Raw genomic sequence first — 19,642 nt, 5'->3', positions numbered from 1 at the left:
GATATTTGATTATGGACTTTTGTTACATCTAGTTACATGGCAGTTGTTGTAGGCACCTATATGTACCTTATATATAGAATGCCATTGTATTGTATTGTATTGTATTTAATCATTTTAATACACATTTCACATACTTGTTAAAAGTGCAAACCACATTTTCCAATTTCCACATTTAATTTATGCATATTATTAGGAGATTGGTTTTTTATTTGCGTTTTGTATCCATGATCCCGCATGTCCTTTCATTGGAGCTTCGCCCCTACAAGGGTCTTCTTATTCATCTATGTTTGGACCTTGATCCACTCAATGGATCCTTATCACCAAGCAGTCATAAGTGCATCAACTGATATCAAACCCAAATTAATCATATATATGCCGATTCCTATATATCTACCCATGTAGTTATCTGTGCGCGCCACACACCATGAATCCATGAACGGATTCACCGTTGTGTGGCTGTCTTTCTCATTCCCTTAAAAATCTATTTTACGGTATAGACGCTTATAGCATACTATGAGTAGGAATATGATACGAGGAATTACCGGCTATCTCGTAGAAAAATAGTATAGATAGCAATAGTATGGCCCGCCATTATGGGAAAAAATTGAATTAGATCGTGCTACTTTGAAAGCTAAACTGACACACGAATGTTCACCGCCATTGTAAGACTGATTATGATCCAAATGTTGTGAAACTAGCGTTCATAACCAAAGTCCAAATAATTTAATGAGCGTGATAGGTGTAGCCTAGAAATACAGCGAATTAACACTTAGTGGTGATTCTCGGATACGTGACCTTGCATTTTATTTATTTATTTATTGGATTATGCGGCTGGATCATTAGAAGTTTGCTATGGTGGCAGTGAGTGAGTGGTTGAGAAACAGAACATCGAAAGTTCAAATCAAGAAGCAGAAGGGTCAAACTCAAAAGAGCCTTTCTATAGTCAATATGCACAATTTTAAGATTGTAAACCAAAATAGAGAGTTGATAGGGTGATGAAAATTAGAGAGAAATTGTATTCATTCATCTAAAAAATATGATACATACGACATACATACATTTTCAGCCTTAAAGCTCAATGTTTATTGGGCTGGGCCTAAAATCGTCTGCATACTGCATTTATAAAAAAATTAACATTTTGTTTAAATACACGTGAAATAAACGATTGTTTATTTCATTTAATTATGCAAATAAAAACTTTGAAAAGGACCCTGTTTTATTATATTCCGCTATTATTTATAGTCAAATCAAGATAAGATTTCCTTGGATTGTGTTTTATTATAAAAATAAACATATATAGATAAATAAAATAAAGGTAGAAAATAATTCTAATAAACCTACTTCAAATATTTCATTGATTACTTCCTGTGGTGGTTTAATCCTTGAGTTTACTCAAATAAGACATATAAATTTCTGATTAAAACCTTTTATTCAACTTTTTTAACATAATAAAACTTTTTCTAAGGATGTTACTGTCAACCATCACTTTTTTTTAAACAATAATTTCTAGGTTATTTTAGAATAATTACATCATAACCAACACTTTCTTTCTTTTTTTCTAGGATTTAAACCCACCACCACGAGCGATACTAAATTTGAAATAAACCATAATTTCATTAGCTCGAAGGGTGTAGAAGATATAATGTTGCAATATATTGAAAAGACAGTGTTTCTTAAAATAAAATACTTTCCACTTTCACCCATGAGGCATGAGCTAATACTTTTCTTGACACGACCTTAATATTTTATGCAGTTTTAATAAATAAAGTTTTAGGAATTAAATATGACAGAATTATTGAGATCCATGTACTAATATATATTCAGATCCTTCCATGGCATTAGGACATAACAAATCCAGTAATTTGCTACCAAGGAATTAAAGTAATGGAAACGACTCTTCTCTCTTTGTTTTCATTTATCATTTTAGTTGGTTTCATTTGTGTCAAATGGGTTTCATTTGACTCCAAAAATAGCCTCAAAAACATACCACCATCTCCACCAAAACTTCCAATAATCGGAAACTTCCACCAACTAGGCTCGAACCCAAATCGCAACCTTCAAATATTATCCCAAAAATACGGTCCAGTCATGCTCCTTCACCTAGGTAGCATCCCCACAGTTGTAGCATCCTCTGCCGAAGCAGCCCAAGAGATCATGAACACGCATGATCTCATATTTTGTAACCGGCCTAGCTTAACCATGCCAAACATACTGCTCTATGGCTCTAAGAGCATATCATTTGCTCCTTACGGAGAATACTGGAGGCGGTTGAAGAGCATTGTGGTAGTTAATCTACTAAGTATTACACGTGTTAAGTCGTACCAGAAATTGAGAGAAGAGGAAATTAGTCATATGATTCGCATGCTTGGAGAAAGTTGTGGGACACCGGTTGATATGCGGTCTGAGTTTGCTTCCCTAACTAATAATATAATTAGTAGGGTTGCCCTTGGAAAGAAGTTCAATGGAATAAAGCATAAGAATTTAGTGCGAGCATATGTGGATTCGTTTACTGTCTTTACAGTTGGTAGTTATGTTCCATGGCTATCATGGGTCGATCAAGTGATCGATTCAGTTCGAAGAGCAGAAAAAATAGCTAAAGAATTCGATGAGTTTCTTGAAAAAATTATTGAAGAACATGTAAACAAGCAGAAAGAGAAGGATGCTAATGAAGGTGAGGATTTTGTTGACATTTTACTAGATCTGCAGAAAGATAACACAACCGGTTTTACCCTTCATAGAGATACCATTAAAGCTCTCATATTGGTATGATGTCTCCATCTTTCTATTTTTCTTTAATTAATCATGATCTTAATTGGTACTAACTTTGTAAACTGTGTTAAATGACTTTCATATATTCTAAAAGTTCATTTATTCATTAATAATCCTTAAGTGAGTTAAGTCTTGCATGCCTTATCACTACAACAAAAAGGACGAAAGCGACCATAAAAATCATCGCAGCAAACTAACCTTCGCAAGAACATGGTTTCAACATCTTTTCACTACTAGAAAACTGCCATTTATCTAAGGTGTCACAGAAGATCTATGAAGATACAATTAATATCATAATATGCATTCAAGTAGCACTCTTAATCTTGAATCATGTAACTGGTTTCTTGCTTAATTATACAACCAAATGTTAAAACCATTTATTAAAATATGTGTTTCTTGTAGGAGGCATTCGCAACTGGAACCGATTCTACATATACAAGTCTAGAGTGGGCACTGAGTGAGATAATAAAAAACCCAACAGTAATGAAGAAGCTCCGGCCAACAAGAAGTTACAAAAGTAGCACAAGGAAGATCCATGATTTCCGAGGAGGATTTGGAGAAACTGTCATACCTTAAAGCTGTCGTAAAAGAGTCTTTGAGACTACATACTCCTGGTCCACTCCTCGTTCCTCGAAAAACGATGCAAGATGTAAAACTACTGGGCTATCATATTGCATCAGACACTCAAGTGATCATCAATGTTTGGGCAATAGGAAGAGATCCTACCTTATGGGAAGAACCAAATGAGTTTAGGCCTGAAAGGTTCTTGAACAATTCCATTAACTATCAAGCGTTGCAATTTCAGTGGCTGCCGTTCGGTGCTGGTCGACGATCATGCCCAGGTATACAGTTTAGTGTACCTGTGATCGAGCTTGCATTAGCGAATATTGTTTACAAGTTTGACATCATATTGCCAAATGGAATGAAAAATGAGGATATGGACATGAATGAGGCATTTGGTATTACAATCCACAGGAAGTCACCTCTATTAGTTTCGATGAGTCCACGGTTCTAGTGGTTTGTTTTGTTATGTAAATTCCATGATGTTGAACTTGTGATATATGTACGGACTTAATAAATAAAATGTGTAGCCATGCGGCTTTCACTTGTTACAATGGCAGATTCAAGTAATTGCCAGAGAGGGAAGACCCCACTAAACATTGCGCTACCAAAGTAAACATTTTAAAAAATCTTGTAAAAAAATTAAGTGCCCAAGTTTATACTATTAGGCCCCTTTGTTCAATGAAACCCGACAGAAAACCAGAACATTTGAGATTGAAATAGGTTGGGTAATTGGGGATGGGGTTACTTTTGAAGTTATTCATTGGGATTTGGGGGTATGGGACGCGCATCGCGTATGGGATTTGGTGATATATCGGTTTACCTGGTAACATATACCAATTTTTCTGACTATATATCCGACATGGTTTTCTTTCTTTTTTATGTATTTTAGGTATGCATGCACGTGTGGAATAATATACCTAAATCTCACGAGCATACCCAATGCCTGACTCTTAATCACCCTGATAGATACCACGTAGGTTTTGACCCGCGTATGGGACAAGCTTTTTTAATCAGATATGACTTGTTCTACAACTTGGGGATTGTCCACAAGTCAGACAAGACGTAACACGTTATGGAATCTCCTATTCCTCATGAGTCGCGTGCCAAAGCTAGCAGGGCAGTAGGGGCGCATGAGCTTGCTAGACATGCCGCCGATGACTCGTCCAAGATGTCGTACGTGCATGATGCTGCCGGCCACTATGATCCCAAACTCCTCCATAGAGATTTGGAGGATCAGACTGCATTACATATAATCGAGCAGCTAAAGGAAATTTTCCAACAAGCTTGGCGTGTGAACGCTTTGAAACAATGAAATCACTGATTTCATGTCGAGTGTAATAAACTAATAACTTATTGATTAGCTCTCACGTCTTGAAGATGAAGAGCTACATTGACCAACCGGATCGAAAGGATTAAGTTCCCCTTAAAAAGCTAGTCTTATGGCTGTGGATATGAGCTTTAGTATGATCGGTTGGGAGAAGTCCGTCTTGGAAAAATGAAAAAAAAACACCTAAACGAAAAATATCCTTTCTTTAATTTGAAAAAACAAAAAAAATAAAATAATAAAAAAAAGACTAGCACGAAGTACAAAGAAAATTTTGGGTGTAGAACCAAAACAAAAATATTCTTTCATTTGCATAATAAATCATCATGGGAGCTAATGATATAAATCATTGTAGTCCACAAAAAGGGCTCCCTAATTAATAACATGATGGTAGAGAATGGTTTAGCGATGTTAATCGAAACGAATTTGGGTTATTTGAATTTGAAAATATTAAATCTGAATTCGAATTTGCTTCTTAAATAAGTAAAATTCGACATTAATAATGATGTAGAGACAATAACAAACCTAATTAGAGGAGTCATATTCTGTTCACCAAGTGTTAACTTAAGCATTAAATGTGACGTTTGAAAGGAAAGAAAGACAAAGCTCCTAACTCAATAATACATCAGCATCCCTTTCATATGTCTATTTATGCTGACTAAATGTAACGTAAAATATATGGTGTTGACTGTTGACTATCGAGTCAAGAAAATTTACCAGGAATTTTGATAATATCACTTTTCAGCCCATAGCGAGAATATTATTATTATCTACCCGGAAACGATGGCATACCGAAGCATATTCCTCTTAGTTACTTTGTTATACTTTATGTTTAGCAATCCTTGTGATTCAGAAACAGACACCTTACATCAGGGTCAACAGCTCAAGGACTGGGACGAACTGGTTTCATCAAATAGGGTCTTCTGTGTGAAGTTCTTTAGCTTTGGCACTACAATGAGTCCTTATTTAGGGGTATTCTACAGAAACCAAATTGCATCCGGTTATCAGGACGACTTAAGGTACCATTGTTTGGGCGACTTAAGTAAGATGGCATCGGACGACTTCACAGCAGTTTGGGTAGCAAACAGAAACAATCCGATCCTGGATACATATGGCAAGCTCATCATAGATGTCAATGGGAAGCTCAGCATTTTATATGGTGGAGGCACTGTTCTTGATCTCTTTAATCCAACTCCATCTGTAACACGCAATGCAAGTGTTACACTTTTGGATTCAGGGAATTTGGTGCTTCAGGAGTTGCATCCAGATGGGTCTGCTAAGCGGGTTTTATGGCAAAGCTTTAATTACCCAACAGACACGCTTCTACCGGGAATGAAATTGGGGATTAACCTCAAGACTGGGCACCGATGGTCACTGACTTCTTGGCGGAACGATGAGCTACCAGCCGATGGGTTATTTACATTAGACCTCAATGGAACAGGTCAAATGGTGATGCTAAGGAAAGGGAATATCCATTGGACAAGTGGACCTTGGCAGAATGGTCAATTTAAAAACACTGATCTACAATCTTCGGGTCCAGATGTCCGCCTCTATTATGTTTCGAATGAGACTGAACAATCTTTCACATATATGACAAGAACATATGATTCATATCCAGCTCTGAGGGTGCATCAAGATGGTCAGCTTAAGGGTTCACCTCTAAATTTAAACCTCCACTGCCACTCCATTGATGACCCTCCTGGTTGTGTTGAAGATGAGTTTGAAAAATTAGAGTGCAGGAAAGATTACATTGGTTCACCACACCGCAACCAATACAATAGTTATAGTTTTGTAGATGAACATGTATATGATGAAAGCTATAACCTATATGATTGCCAAAGAATATGTTGGAGTAATTGTTCTTGCGTGGCTTATACTACAACAAGAAACAGGGCAGGCTGCAAGACTTACGGTAAAATGGTAGAGAATCCAGGTAGAGATGGAATACATAAATACTATTACACCTTCGATTATCATAGAGGTTAGTAGACTTAACACTCTTTTTTAGAACATTGCTCTTAAATGTACACCTTTTTGTCCACCACAAACTTGAACCTTCAGCATTTGAGGAGAGGCACATTTTTGCATGCAGCCACTAGTGTCATTAGGTCAAAGGCTTGTGCACAGAAGCCGCCTTTAATTAACGTTACTACCCCTGTATATACAAAACACTTAATGATAGAGACCGATTCGAGATTGTCAATCTCCCAATAGACACGTAGAGTGGGTTAGGCTCCAAGAATAAAAGACAATAAGAGAAATCGAAGTTGGAACAATTTTTTGATTTCTTTTTCTTATTCTTTCTCAAAAGATTGTTACAATTTATAAGAAAACTAAGACATAAAAATAGAAAAAAATAAACAATAAGGAAACCTAATTATAATATAATAAGAAAACTAAATAATAGATAAACTTAAATAATATATTAAACTTTAATTAATATAATAGATTGTATCAATTCCTCGCCCCTTGAAAACTTATTGTCCTCACGGAACGCGTTTTCCATGGTGGTTGAACTACCACATGAGGGGCACTCACAACCTATCACCACTGTGGCTGCCATTCAAGTTTTTTGGTGGCGTTCGGAGAGGTCTTGAGGAAACGCTGAGGTGGAGGCCAATAACACTTTCTTGTTGTAACTTTTGATGCTTGGCAATGAGGTAGTCTAGCAATTGTATGAAAACTCTCTTCAATTCGGATTCCTTGCATTACTCTACTTTTAATGAAATCCTTAACAAGGATGTAGATGTCAAATTTGGCAGAATAGTTAGCCATCCCCACATCCCACATCTGAAGTGTTATGGGCTCGTCAACTTTCTAGTTGGTGGAACTTAGTAAACCCACTGAGAGGGATAGTTCTGGTTTAAGGGCTGAGGGAGTTTCAACCCAGACATATGATTGCATAACTTTAGGCGATGCGGTTGAAGTTTGAGTGACAACATCATGAGAAAAAACTGAATTTGGAGAAGAAACCTATGGCGTTGTAGGGCCGAGCGAGGGGACGTGTTTTGGAATTGGTTCTAACTGTGGAGGTGGCGGTTGTGGGATGTTTAATTAGGTTGTTAGGTTTAATTTAATTAATTTGCTTATTGTTCAAGAATCCTAGTTAGACTCAAACGTGTTTAGTTTGGTCTATATAAACTGTGTAGGGTTTCATTATTGTAATTAAGTTTTGAGTGAGTTTGCTAATACAATAAAAAGTCCGTTTTCCATTGTATGCAGAAAAGAAGATGGAGAAGAAAATGAAGAAAAAATCCTGGATTGGGTTGATTATCATGATTGTACCATTATTTGTACTTCTATCATGCTATTGGGTATACAAGAACCTTAATTTTAAAGGTAACAACATTACATTTTTACTCCATTGTGCATGTTACTGTTTTTTTTTTTTTGTCATCAAGCTATTATAGGTAATCGGGATTTACATGAAAACCAAATAAGATTTCAATGAATTAACCCAACCCGGTTACCAAACTTGTTGCAGGTCGGGAATTAGTTAACGGGCCAACAGAAATGTTATCCAAAGACAAACTTATCTTAAAAAAAATTAATATTTCTTTGTGTTGATATATCAGCCTATAAATTGTTTACAAGGGAATTCACTCATATGTGTGAAGGGGATACTATTACTATGTTCATATGTTTGTATATTTTAGTATACTGATTAATTATTAAGTCGATCCAAAAGAAGCTAGATGCATAAGTTTCTAGAATAGTGTTGAGCGTGACCCAAACAAAGAATTTTAGTTTGTCTACATGTGAATAAATGATGACTTCCAAAGCTAGCATTTTAACAGTCTTACAAGTATTCTTTGTTAACATGTTAGGAATCACTAAGAAAATCAAGAAGCTGGTGCTGCTTCAGATGAGACGCTTCTACACTTATGTACAAACAGATAAAAATATGAACATTGAGCTGCATTATTTCACCTTTCAAAGTATCTCATCTGCCACAAACAATTTCTCAAGCACTAATAAGCTAGGAAAGGGAGGATTTGGAGAAGTTTACAAGGTGAACTTTCAAAGACAGTACTCTAATAAAGAAAATTTCAGTTAAAACCTCGTGAGTTGCATTTCACAGGGAAAATTAGTTGATGGGCAAGAGGTTGCGGTCAAACGACTATCAAGAACCTCTGGACAAGGAATCAAGGAGTTTAAAAACGAAACCGAACTTATTGCCAAACTTCAACACACTAATCTTGTCCGGCTTCTAGGGTGTTGCATTGAAAAAGAAGAAAAGATCCTTGTATATGAGTATATGCCTAATAATAGCTTGGATTTCTTTCTATTTGGTAAGAACTGACACTACATTTTTTTATGAAATTGATTCTTCTTTGGTTGCTGCTACTAATTTATTAACAGATCCTAGGAAGAGAGGATTACTGGATTGGAACAATCGCTTTGTAATAATCGATGGCATTGCTCAGGGGCTTCTGTATCTCCACAAATTTTCAAGGTTGAGGATAATCCATAGAGATCTAAAAGCCAGTAACATCTTGCTAGATGACTACCTTAAGCCAAAAATATCAGATTTTGGCATGGCAAAGTTATTTGGGATCAATGTTTCTGAAGCAAATACTAGTAGAGTAGTTGGAACACGGTGAGCTCATACGTTGTCATGTGACAGTTGTGTTATTTAAAAAATAAAAGACCTAATGTATTAACTCTATTTTATATCCAGTGGATATATGCCTCCAGAGTATCTGATAGATGGCATTATTTCAACCAAGATTGATGTCTTTGGTTTTGGTGTTTTGTTGCTTGAGATTATAAGCAGCAAGATGAATCATGTGAGCTATGATGTGGAACACCCACTCAACCTTCTAGGACTCGTAAGTTAATCATAAATCTTGTTTTTATAATTTGAAACAAACTGAACATTCAATTATGAAATGTAGGCATGGGAATTGTGGAGCGAAGGCAGGGGATTGGAGTTGATGGATCCAGTACTTGAAGATACATGCAGTCCCAAGGAAGTAATGACATGTATTCATGTGGGTCTCTTATGTGTTCAAGACCATGCCTCAGACAGACCTACCATGTCAGAAGTTGTTTCTATGCTTACAAATGAAAATATGCATCTACCTGACCCAAAACGGCCAGCGTTCTTCATTGAGAGGGATGAGACAGGGACTGGGGCTGAGGCAGGAGGAACGGGAGGAGCTAAGTCAAAAAATAGATTTGAAATTAGCGAATCAGTTTCAGTTTTAGTGTCAAAATAGAAGACAACAACAAAAAAAATCTAATGTCATTATCATACTTCATGTGTTACTTTACCAAAGATTCAGGTTAGAAATTTGATATCATGGTAGTGATATTTGATTAAGATTAATGATAAACAAGTCAATAAACAAACATCTGGTATTCTTTATCTTCATTTTCAAAGCTCTATACTCTTGACTTTTGCATGCGAGAATAAACTCTGTGTGTGAGCATGTTAACACAGAATTTCTAGTGGAGGGTCATCAGAGTTACTATTATAGCTCATTGTAACAGTTGCTTTTCTTGTTCTGTTAGACAATTTGCTGCGGGGTTGCACCCCTGCCACCTCGCCCACACTTTAATTTTTAAGCTATTACCCTCCAATATAGAGGGGCGTTGAAAGGGTGGTTGAGCGCTTTGGGTTCTACTACATTAAAGCATCTCCAATAGGAGAGTTTTAGGTATTTTTTTAGAAGAGAGAGAATGTGAGGTGGAGGAGAAAAGGTATGGTTGAATTATGTTGAATCCTTAAAAACTGGTATGTGAGGGAAGATGGAGGAGAGGTGAGAAAATGTGCTTTTGTGGATTGTGAGTGGACAATATAGAGAAAGGATGGAGAAAGTGGCATTTCGGACTCATTCTTCACTCCAAAAATCACCTCTATTAGTGATGCTCTAATATGCAAGGGCCCAATGTCAATGTCTGGGGCCGTCTACGAATCCAACCAATCAAATGATCCAAACTCACTTTTTATATACAAGAAAGTTAAATGATATATAATTGTGTTGTTAGTTAAACCATTATGCTTATTGGATGAAACATTTACTAAGATCCCCGTGCCTACGTGGCTGGGCATTTTTTAGTTTTTAGTTAAACCACTACACATAGTCTTGTAGGCTCCTATATCCTTTAAACATAGAAGGCCTTTGTAGTTTGTACTGTATTTGATCATTTTTACACACATGTAACATACCGGTTTCCATGGTATACCATTCTTCATTCTTTTTGGGCCATTTTCAAGTTTTCAGATCAACTGTTTATCAGTTTGATTCTTAAACTAGTTCAGCAGTAATTTACCAGATCAAACACACAGTCACACACCAAGACAACTTCTACCTGAACGAAATTTTAACTCAAAAGTGAATGATCTGTAGCAGTTTTCTTTCAGTAATTTGTAAACTATCAAGAAAAAAGCAGGGCTACTTGCCGAAATTGATTACAACTACAATTGCCAAGGACGATATTACAAATCCAGAAATTACATCACCAGTTACTCCTAAGAAGATTGCTAATTTGCAATCCTCATAACCAGAACAGAAATTCTAAAAAAGGCCATCTTATTTGGGCTCTAACAACTTTAGTTCATCCGGAACACACAATTCTTCTAATGGGCCTCACATTGGGATAAGTAGGGGTGTCATTCAGGTAAAAATTCCGTTTATATGTGGGTTATTCGGTGTATCGGGTGGAACGGCTCGGGTGAATATGGGTTGTTTTTTAGTCACATTCAACAAATCAAATATTGTAGTGGCCTGTGAACACTTTTATCTCTTTGTATTTCTTCACCTGTGTGATGGGGTTTAGTATTAATCGATAATAAAGATTGGGATACCATAAACACTTTTACTTTTTAGATCCGTAGGTCATCATTGGTGGTACAATGAAATGCTCCAACTCTTTTACCCTCATATACATGACTATGAGAGACTGAGAGGTCATGAGACATAAAATTTATCACAACTAAAGAGACCTTGTCAAACACGGCAGCTCTTCTATTTATTTCATTTGTAACTTGAATTGTAATTTTCTTTCATAGGGTAAATTGTATTTTGTTATCCTCCTACATATTATCCTTTGTGAGGGAAGTGTGAATTCGTTTACTAAATAGTAATAATAGCAAAAAGAGTAGTAAGCCCGCTAACCTGTATTCATATAACGGATGCTATATTCTTCGGTTGTTTCCCCTGGATCGTATATCTTTTTATTATACGTCTTGCATCCTACCCTGTTTCTTGTTGAGGTAAAGGCTACGCAAGAAAAATTATTCCAACATATTCTTTGGCAGTCATAAAAGTTATAGCTTTCATCATATACATATTCATCCACAAAACTATCGTGGTCATAGGCTTCTCGTGACTTTAACTGACCATTTTTCGGCCTGCATTTTAGATTTTCAAGCAAATCTTCAGCACAACCAGGTGGCTTGCCAATGGAGATGCATTGGAGGTTTAATTTTAAAAGTGAACCCCGAAGCTGACCATCTTGATACATCCTTAAAGCTGGATATGAATCATATGTTCTTGTTAAATATGTGAAAGATTGTTCAGTCTCATTAGAAACATAATAGAGTCGGACATCAGGACCTGAATATTGTATATCAGTGTTTTGAAATTCACCATTCAGCCAAGGTCCACTCATCCAGTGGACATTATTCCCTTCCCTTACAATGACCATCTGGTCTGTTGTTTCATTGAAGACTAACGAAAATAACCCTTCAGCCGGTAGCTCATCATTCCGCCAAGAAGTCAGTGACCATCTGTGCCCAGTCTTGAGATTGATCCCCAATTTCATTCCGGGTAGAAGCGTGTCTGTTGGGTAATCAAAGCTTTGCCATAAAACCCGCTTACATGACCCATCTAGATGCAGTTCTTGGAGCACCAAATTCCCTGAATCCAAAAGTGTAACACTTGCGTTGCGTGTTACTAGTGGAGTTGGATTGAAGAGATCAAGAACAGTTCCTCCACCAGATAAGATGCTGAGCTTCCCATTACCATCTATGATGAGCTTGCCATATGTATCCGGGATCGGATTGTTTCTGTTTGCCACCCAAACTGCCATAGTACTAAAGTCATCATATGCCCTCCTTTGCGCGTGTTCGTAGAATACTCCTAGATAAGGACTGACGGTAGTGCCAAAGCTAAAAAACCTCAAACTGAAGACCTTGTTTGATGAAATCACTTTGTCCCAGTCCTTGAGCTCTTGGCCTTGATATAAAGTATCAGTTTCTGAATAACAAGGATTGCTGATCAGCAAAAACCAAGATAAAGTGATGAACTGGAATATGCTTCCATATACCATTGTTTCAGGGTAGACAAAACCTTTGGGGTGGATGAGACTTGGTTTTATCAAAACTCTGGGGCAAATTTTGTTGACTCAATTGTCAACACCGTATATTTCACTCAGAAATTAATGTGGTGGGGAAATGAATTGTTAGGGATGTTGATGCATTATTATATTAAATTAGCAGCCTTGTTTTTCTTTCCATTCAAACGTCCACGATTATTAATGTGGTGGGGAAATGGATAGCGAGGGCATACTCAATCTAATGGACCGAATGTGGTACCAGTTCACATGCATGATACAATGGGTTTGAATCCAGATGATAAGGAAGCTAAGGCTATGTGTAGTGGGCTACAAATCTGGGTGATATGGGGCGAAAAGGGGAGCGAACACCACCCCAGGGCTACAAAAGGGACGAAATGTGTGGGGTGGGGGTGGGCGACAGATTCTTGTCTAGGGTTGTGTTTTGGGATATATCAATATTATAATAAGTTGTGTGTGATATATATATATATATATATATATAGGTATTGAATCATTTCAGAAATTTTTTTACAGCGAGAAGTGAAATATATATATATATATATATACACACTTTAATGTTAGTTGATAGAACAAAAGGTGTTAGTGAGCAAGTCCTACTAATACTTGTGTAGAATGCTTATATAAATGTAAATGTGTATGAATGTTATTGATAGAATAATGGTTACATGTTCATGTGTAGAGCCTCCGGGCCTCATGCATGCATAATATGGTAGGATGACAAATCCCTTTAACTTTATATGGCTCAGTTATGAGCAAGGAAGATGGCTTGGTTATGAACAAGAATAGGAGGCTCGGTTATAAGCAAGCATGTGTGAACATAGTTACGAAATGATTGATAGACAAACATAGTACAAGTAAATAATGAATGAGAAATGTTATATTATGTTTGAATGTTTGAAAGATGTGATTTGTTTATAAACCGTATTTTATGAAAAAAAAAAAAAGAACGTTGGAACTCACTCAGCATGTGGCTGACTTTTATTATGCATGCAGGTATTGTTGATGACGTGGCAAATTTGAGGTGCGTACAAGGCTATCCATATTGAAGATTAGTTAGGAAAAGAAGATAAATGTGTGAAAGTTTAGTTTCCATTGCAAATTGTATGTGTTTCCGCTGTAATAAACTGAGTTTATGAGTAATTCAACGTCCAATGTAAGGCATCAGGACGGGGGGGCCTTACACTTCGACTGATTGAAAGCTTTCTTCTTTTGATGACTAATTCCGATTGTATCGTTTATGTTCTCATAATACTGTTTTACTTTAGTCGTTACCATATTTTTAGTGTACCGTCTAATGTTGTATCGAAAGAAGTATTTAGAGATCTATGATTTAATTATAAGTTTGTGAACAGTAGTTGTAATTTAATTTCATACTTATTTAATGTATTACTTAACTTTATTTATCAAAAGTTATCACTTACAGAATTTAAGTTGTCCAACTCGTGTAGAACATGGGTATCTAACCTAGTAGTATAAGGCTACGCGTAGTGGAGGGGCTACAAATTGGGCGAATTCTGACACGTGGCGCCCAGTTAGCAAAGGGTAGAATTTTTTTTTGAGGTGTAATGGTTTTCTAGCCCCCTCTGTGCCACGTCATCATTTTCTATTATTTTCTTTTAATAATTAAACTAAACAAATAAAAAACCATTAAATTAAATAAAAATACATTAAAATTAAAAAAGAAACATTAAAAAATACATAACAAAAAAAACTAATATCCATAATATTCGCGCATTTTTTCAACTCTTCGTGTAACCCGGCCGCTTTGAGGGATTCGTATTCTTTACTCATTTCCAGCAATTTCAACATAGCGGCAATCTTTTCGTGTTGTTCGTTGGTTTCTCTCATGGTAGCGGCGAGTTCCACGATAATCTTTTCGTGTTGTTTGATGGTTTCTCTCATGGTAGCGGTGAGTTCCACGGAAGGGAATGGGTGTTTCGGTTGGTTCGGGTTGTTTCTGGGATTCATTTTGGTTGTATTTTTGAAGAATTTGGTTATGTGTAGTGTGAAATGGATATGGGTTTTGGAGAAGAAGGGTGTATGTGTGTGTATATATATATTGTTTAAATTATTATTTTTTTAACTTTTGGCCGTTCCAACGGTCATATTGTTATCTTGTTATTATTTTTACACAAACAAATGGCGATAAAAGATTCCCCCCCCCCCCCCCTTTCTCCCCACATATCGCCTGGGGCGATGTTGTAGCCCTTATCGCCCTATTTATTCGCCTACTACGGGCAGCCTAATAATTAAATACCAAGAGATTGGAAGGTCTTAAGTTGAAGTCTTCAACAAAAATAGTTGTTAAAAAAACAATATAATAATTAAAATTAAAATACTTAAATAAGCAAGGCATTCAAAAAAAGCCCAAATATTTAAACACTTTTATAAGAAGTTAGTGTGGTATTAATTTGATATTGGCGGATCAAATATTTTTTTAGGGGTTCATCTCGTGAAGTAAAGTTGATTTATCCACCATATTAAATGAATTACAAAAATCAACTGTAAGCATTGTAAGAAACCCATTAGTGTGGCGCTCACTCCATACCTTGTTTGCGCTATGTAATCTGGCCTCTGCACCACCCGACACACCAACTCCAAACTAGAAATCATTAAGGTATTTGGTCATTTCTTTGCCAACACCTTTCATAGCAACATCAGAAACCAAACGTCTCCATATAGTAATCAGTGCAATAGGTCGAATCCCGTTGATGGGTTCTAAATTTAATATTTGCAAATGACATTTGTGTGACGTCCTACATCGGTTGTGGAGGAGAACGAAATCTTTTTAATAAGGAGGTGAATATATTCCTCATCATAACACATTTTGGATGCTTAATGGTAGTGGATGAGAGGAGAATTTCACAGTTAAGTGTGCTTAGTTTGGAGTAGTATCAGGATGAATGACCTCCTGGGAAGCTCCAACTAGGCAACCAAAATCAAATACGTGAAGCGTTGTGATACGTACCGATCAAAACTGACAATATTATAGTACAACAATAGCAGAGTTGTTATAGTTTGTTTGATAAATTGTTTAAAGTTATTTATCACACCGGTACTTTTATAAAACTTCAGAAGTCAGGTCACCTCGTGTCCTGTATTTTCATTTCCTTGAACACTCATGTGTTCTAAACTTCCCAACTATCTAGGCTAGACCAATTATTTTAGTTATCAAAAAAGCTTTATTTAAAACTAGACACTATTCATTTTCATAATATTACCCAACTATCTAGACTAGACCTAGTATTTTAAAGTTCTAGCCATCTTGTTCATACAGTTTCCAGTAGTCTAAACATTACCTAGGCCTATTTCATTCAACCGTCATATGAAAAACCACATATCTCTAACCACGCCTATGGGTTTTCCATATGCCTAAAACAATAAATTGTATATAAATTAGTTAAAAAATAATAATAAAAAAGCCACAACCGAGTTTGAAAACACTAAAGCGTGCTAAGCTAAGCTCGAGCTCTTGTAAGTCAGGCCACCACTCATAGCTTTATGTGAATTAAGATTTTAATATTAATTATATATTATAAACTTAGTAAAAGATGGGGGTTATATCAATGCATGTCTATAAAGTACTGGATTTAAAGTATTAATATATTTTTGTAAACCAAAAGTTAACATATGGGTCCTCATACATTTCAAGAAGCTTGCTTGTTGTTCAGATCCTTCATATTTTACTTTACAAATCAACGCAGCTATGGAGAAATTGATGATGATGAGGTCTATCTATCGATCTATCTCACGCAGATCGTTAGCTTCCGTCGCCTCCGCCGCCGTAACCGGCAACCACCACTCCGTCCGCCGTGGAATCCACCACTTGCACCATTCTCCGCCGTCGATGCTTTCCAGTAACATTCTTTTATTTTATTTTGTTTGGTTGTAGTTATCCATTATTTAAAGCACTGGAAAATGATATTCATTTGTGTTAATTGAATCTTGATGATGCCTGTTAGGGTTTGTGAAATTAAGTTATTAATGAGCTTTGAAGAAGCATGATTTATTCAAAATTATGAATCTTTAGATGAAATATTAAGCCCAAATGGTGATAACAGAAACCGAATTGAAATCCAGAACACCCAAACCAAGCGGTTTTCAGAATTTTAATAACCAAGGGTTCAGTTGGAGCCTAAAACCAACCCAAACTGACTAGGCCTGTAAATGAACTGAATGTTCAGTGAACCGTTCGCGGGAAGTTCTTTTATGTTTGTTTGTTTAAATTTATTTATACTCGTTTGTGTACGTTCATTTTATGTGTGTTAGTTTATGATTTTTTAAGTTCGTTTGTTTATGTACGTTAATATATGCATTAAACTTTACAGACCCGTTACAATGTACTCTAGTTTTAATAACTTTTTTAGACTAGACACGCCGTTGGTCACGTCTACTTCAAATTTGTTTTAGCTAGTTATATCCGTTCGCCTATGTTCAGGTTTGTGCGTTTGTGAACCATTCGTTTATACCTTTAATGAACAAACATAAACGAACAAGAAAACCCTGTTTATTTGCTTGGCGGCTCACGCCGAGACGGATGCGCGGAGTCTTTTAGTTCAAAACGAATATTCTGATTCAATCAGTATTATCTCGTTCATACTCCTCACCTGAGAAGCATTTCACTAACCACCTGAGGAGCGGTAACAAGTACCTCCCTTAGGGTCGGGTAGCTACAGTCACACACAGTTCCTGTACACTGTTTGTTCATGTTCGATCGTTTGTTCGGTTGAAGTTAAATGAACAAACACGAACGTGCATGTTCGTGTTTGTTCAGATCGTTTACAGGCCTAAACCCGACCCATGCACATTCCTACTCTGTTTGTGTACATTCCTGTTAATTCTTTTTAATTGAGTTTTTTCTTCATGTATAGACAACCGTTTTTCTTTCGCAACGGGAATTGGCAGCACACGTTCTTTTAGTGACGGTTTGATGCACTTACCCGACATAAAAGATAATGATATTAAGCTCGCCTTCAAGGAACTTATGGCGGTAAACTGGGACGAATTACCCGACACGGTCGTTAACAAATCTAAACGTGCATTATCCAAAACCACCGAAGACAAAACGAGCCAAGAGGCGTTAGCCAACGTGTTACGGGCTGCAGAGGCAGTTGAAGAGTTCAGCGGGTTTCTTGTGACTTTGAAAATGGAGATTGATGATAGTGTCGGGATGAGTGGCGAGGTAACGTTAATTGTTCTTATAAAGAGTTTATATGTTTTGGTTTTTTTGTTTGAATGCTTGTTGTGTTATGTTGCAGAATGTGAAACCATTAAGTAATGAAGTTGCTAATGCGTTAAGGGTGGCGTTTGAACGGTATTATGCGTATTTGGACTCGTTTGGACCGGATGAGGGGTATTTGAGGAAGAAAGTTGAGAATGAGTTGGGGATGAAATTGATACATTTGAAAATGAGATGCAGTGGCCTTGGTGGTGATTGGGGAAAGGTATACTCTCTCTGTCACACACACGCACACGCACATGCACACACACACAGAATTTGTGTAAATGCAGGAGTGTTTTTTTTAGTTTAATATGTTTTTATTTTTTTCTTGGGCAATTGAGGGAAGCTAACCTAACATAATTGAAAATTATTAGTGTACTTATAATCCATTTGCTTATGGACATATCCAACACAAAGAGTATTTTGTCAAAACAGGTTGCAAATCTCCCAAAGTATTTTTTCTACGTACATTGTTTTTATGATAGATATAATCATATGCAACAATATAGTTTTTGTAATCGTATTTAACATGTACATAAATAACTCATTTCAACCCGTACCTGTTTTGACACTATGTTCTTCTGTAATTGTAGGTGACTGTTCTTGGAACATCTGGACTTTCTGGTTCATATATCGAGCACAGAGCATAAATCTGGTCTTGCAGAGGGATGCATAATGTCGTCTCTTGTTTGTTGCTTCAGAAACATTGTTCATATATGTTGTTTTAAGATGTTTCCATTTGTTGTTTTACCAACGTTGGTTTGGTTGGATTTTGGTCTCATCTCGTCACTTGAATAATAACAGACGAACCATCAATGTTAGGTTTTGTGTTTTGATTACTTGCAATATATAAACTTTTCTCATTGAGAGTCAACAATGACACTCTTAAAACTTGTTTCAGTATATGCCTTGGTTCTATAAGGTTGAATAACGAGTTTAAAGTGTTTTAGGTAAAACAAACGTGTATTCTTGCCGCGCATGTCATAAAGATAGTAAAAACATATGCGTATTTGTTTATTTATTTACTCTAAGTTTCTAGATTCATGGAGATATAGAACAGCATATAAGTTATCATGCTTGCATATCCATCATTTGAGTCTCCAACAATTATTCCAATAATTACATATCCGATTTGCCCTATGGACGAATATGCAAGCATACGTTTCATGCTTGTTTGAGTAATAGCAATGAGATTCCCCAATATCATGCTAAGAATAGCTAGGATTTCCATAGAGTATTTGCAAAACATTCATTTATTTTTTGTGATTTTACAAATATCTTGAATCAAATCAATGGCATGATACTTTCTCATTGTTACAATCTCATGATTTTCATAGATAACCACTTCAGTGTTTACTCTTTACTAATAATTTCTCCTTACTAATTTGCATTTAATTTCTACATATAGTAAAATATAAAGCTATTTGTAATGGTACCTTGAGCATGAAGAGGGTGCT

The 19,642-nt window shown here is 36.3% G+C and overlaps 3 protein-coding genes and 1 pseudogene across 4 annotated transcripts; 3 read left to right on the top strand and 1 right to left on the bottom strand.

Annotated features, from left to right (window-relative positions):
• The first annotated feature begins 1,631 nt into the window (after nt 1-1,631).
• Nucleotides 1,632-4,410, top strand: LOC143610487 (cytochrome P450 Tp4149-like; annotated as a pseudogene). The gene is made up of 2 exons (XR_013149597.1): nt 1,632-2,763; nt 3,172-4,410. The product of XR_013149597.1 is annotated as a cytochrome P450 Tp4149-like (transcript).
• Nucleotides 4,411-5,311: 901 nt separating this feature from the next.
• LOC143610491 (G-type lectin S-receptor-like serine/threonine-protein kinase At1g67520) lies at nt 5,312-9,879 on the top strand. Its single transcript, XM_077084959.1, has 7 exons — nt 5,312-6,638; nt 7,859-7,996; nt 8,485-8,669; nt 8,739-8,949; nt 9,020-9,257; nt 9,339-9,489; nt 9,556-9,879. Exons 1-7 carry the CDS (start codon nt 5,441-5,443, stop codon nt 9,877-9,879), a joined length of 2,445 nt encoding a protein of 814 aa, XP_076941074.1. The 5' UTR covers nt 5,312-5,440.
• A 1,897-nt stretch (nt 9,880-11,776) lies between these two features.
• LOC143610490 (G-type lectin S-receptor-like serine/threonine-protein kinase At1g67520) lies at nt 11,777-12,937 on the bottom strand. The gene has a single exon (XM_077084958.1). It carries the CDS (start codon nt 12,935-12,937, stop codon nt 11,777-11,779), a length of 1,161 nt encoding a protein of 386 aa, XP_076941073.1.
• Nucleotides 12,938-16,635: 3,698 nt separating this feature from the next.
• LOC143610489 (succinate dehydrogenase subunit 5, mitochondrial-like) lies at nt 16,636-19,011 on the top strand. The gene is made up of 4 exons (XM_077084957.1): nt 16,636-16,821; nt 17,836-18,146; nt 18,223-18,408; nt 18,779-19,011. Exons 1-4 carry the CDS (start codon nt 16,671-16,673, stop codon nt 18,833-18,835), a joined length of 705 nt encoding a protein of 234 aa, XP_076941072.1. The 5' UTR covers nt 16,636-16,670; the 3' UTR covers nt 18,836-19,011.
• The last annotated feature ends 631 nt before the right edge of the window (nt 19,012-19,642 follow it).

Source organism: Bidens hawaiensis, unplaced genomic scaffold, assembly GCF_021521415.1.
Source record: "Bidens hawaiensis isolate Kalapana, Puna unplaced genomic scaffold, B.hawaiensis_p1.1 tig00026578_1, whole genome shotgun sequence".
Classification (NCBI taxonomy): domain Eukaryota; kingdom Viridiplantae; phylum Streptophyta; class Magnoliopsida; order Asterales; family Asteraceae; genus Bidens; species Bidens hawaiensis.
This window is presented reverse-complemented; position numbering and strand designations above follow the sequence as displayed.

Coding starts and splice junctions, on each gene's coding strand:
- LOC143610491 (XM_077084959.1), top strand. CDS start 5,441: ATGGCATACCGAAGCATATTCCTCTTAGTTACTTTGTTATACTTTATG. Junction 9,258..9,338: donor AGTAGAGTAGTTGGAACACG/GTGAGCTCATAC, acceptor TTTTATATCCAG/TGGATATATGCCTCCAGAGT. Junction 9,490..9,555: donor CACTCAACCTTCTAGGACTC/GTAAGTTAATCA, acceptor TATGAAATGTAG/GCATGGGAATTGTGGAGCGA.
- LOC143610489 (XM_077084957.1), top strand. CDS start 16,671: ATGGAGAAATTGATGATGATGAGGTCTATCTATCGATCTATCTCACGC. Junction 18,147..18,222: donor GTGTCGGGATGAGTGGCGAG/GTAACGTTAATT, acceptor GTTATGTTGCAG/AATGTGAAACCATTAAGTAA. Junction 18,409..18,778: donor TTGGTGGTGATTGGGGAAAG/GTATACTCTCTC, acceptor CTGTAATTGTAG/GTGACTGTTCTTGGAACATC.
- LOC143610490 (XM_077084958.1), bottom strand. CDS start 12,937: ATGGTATATGGAAGCATATTCCAGTTCATCACTTTATCTTGGTTTTTG.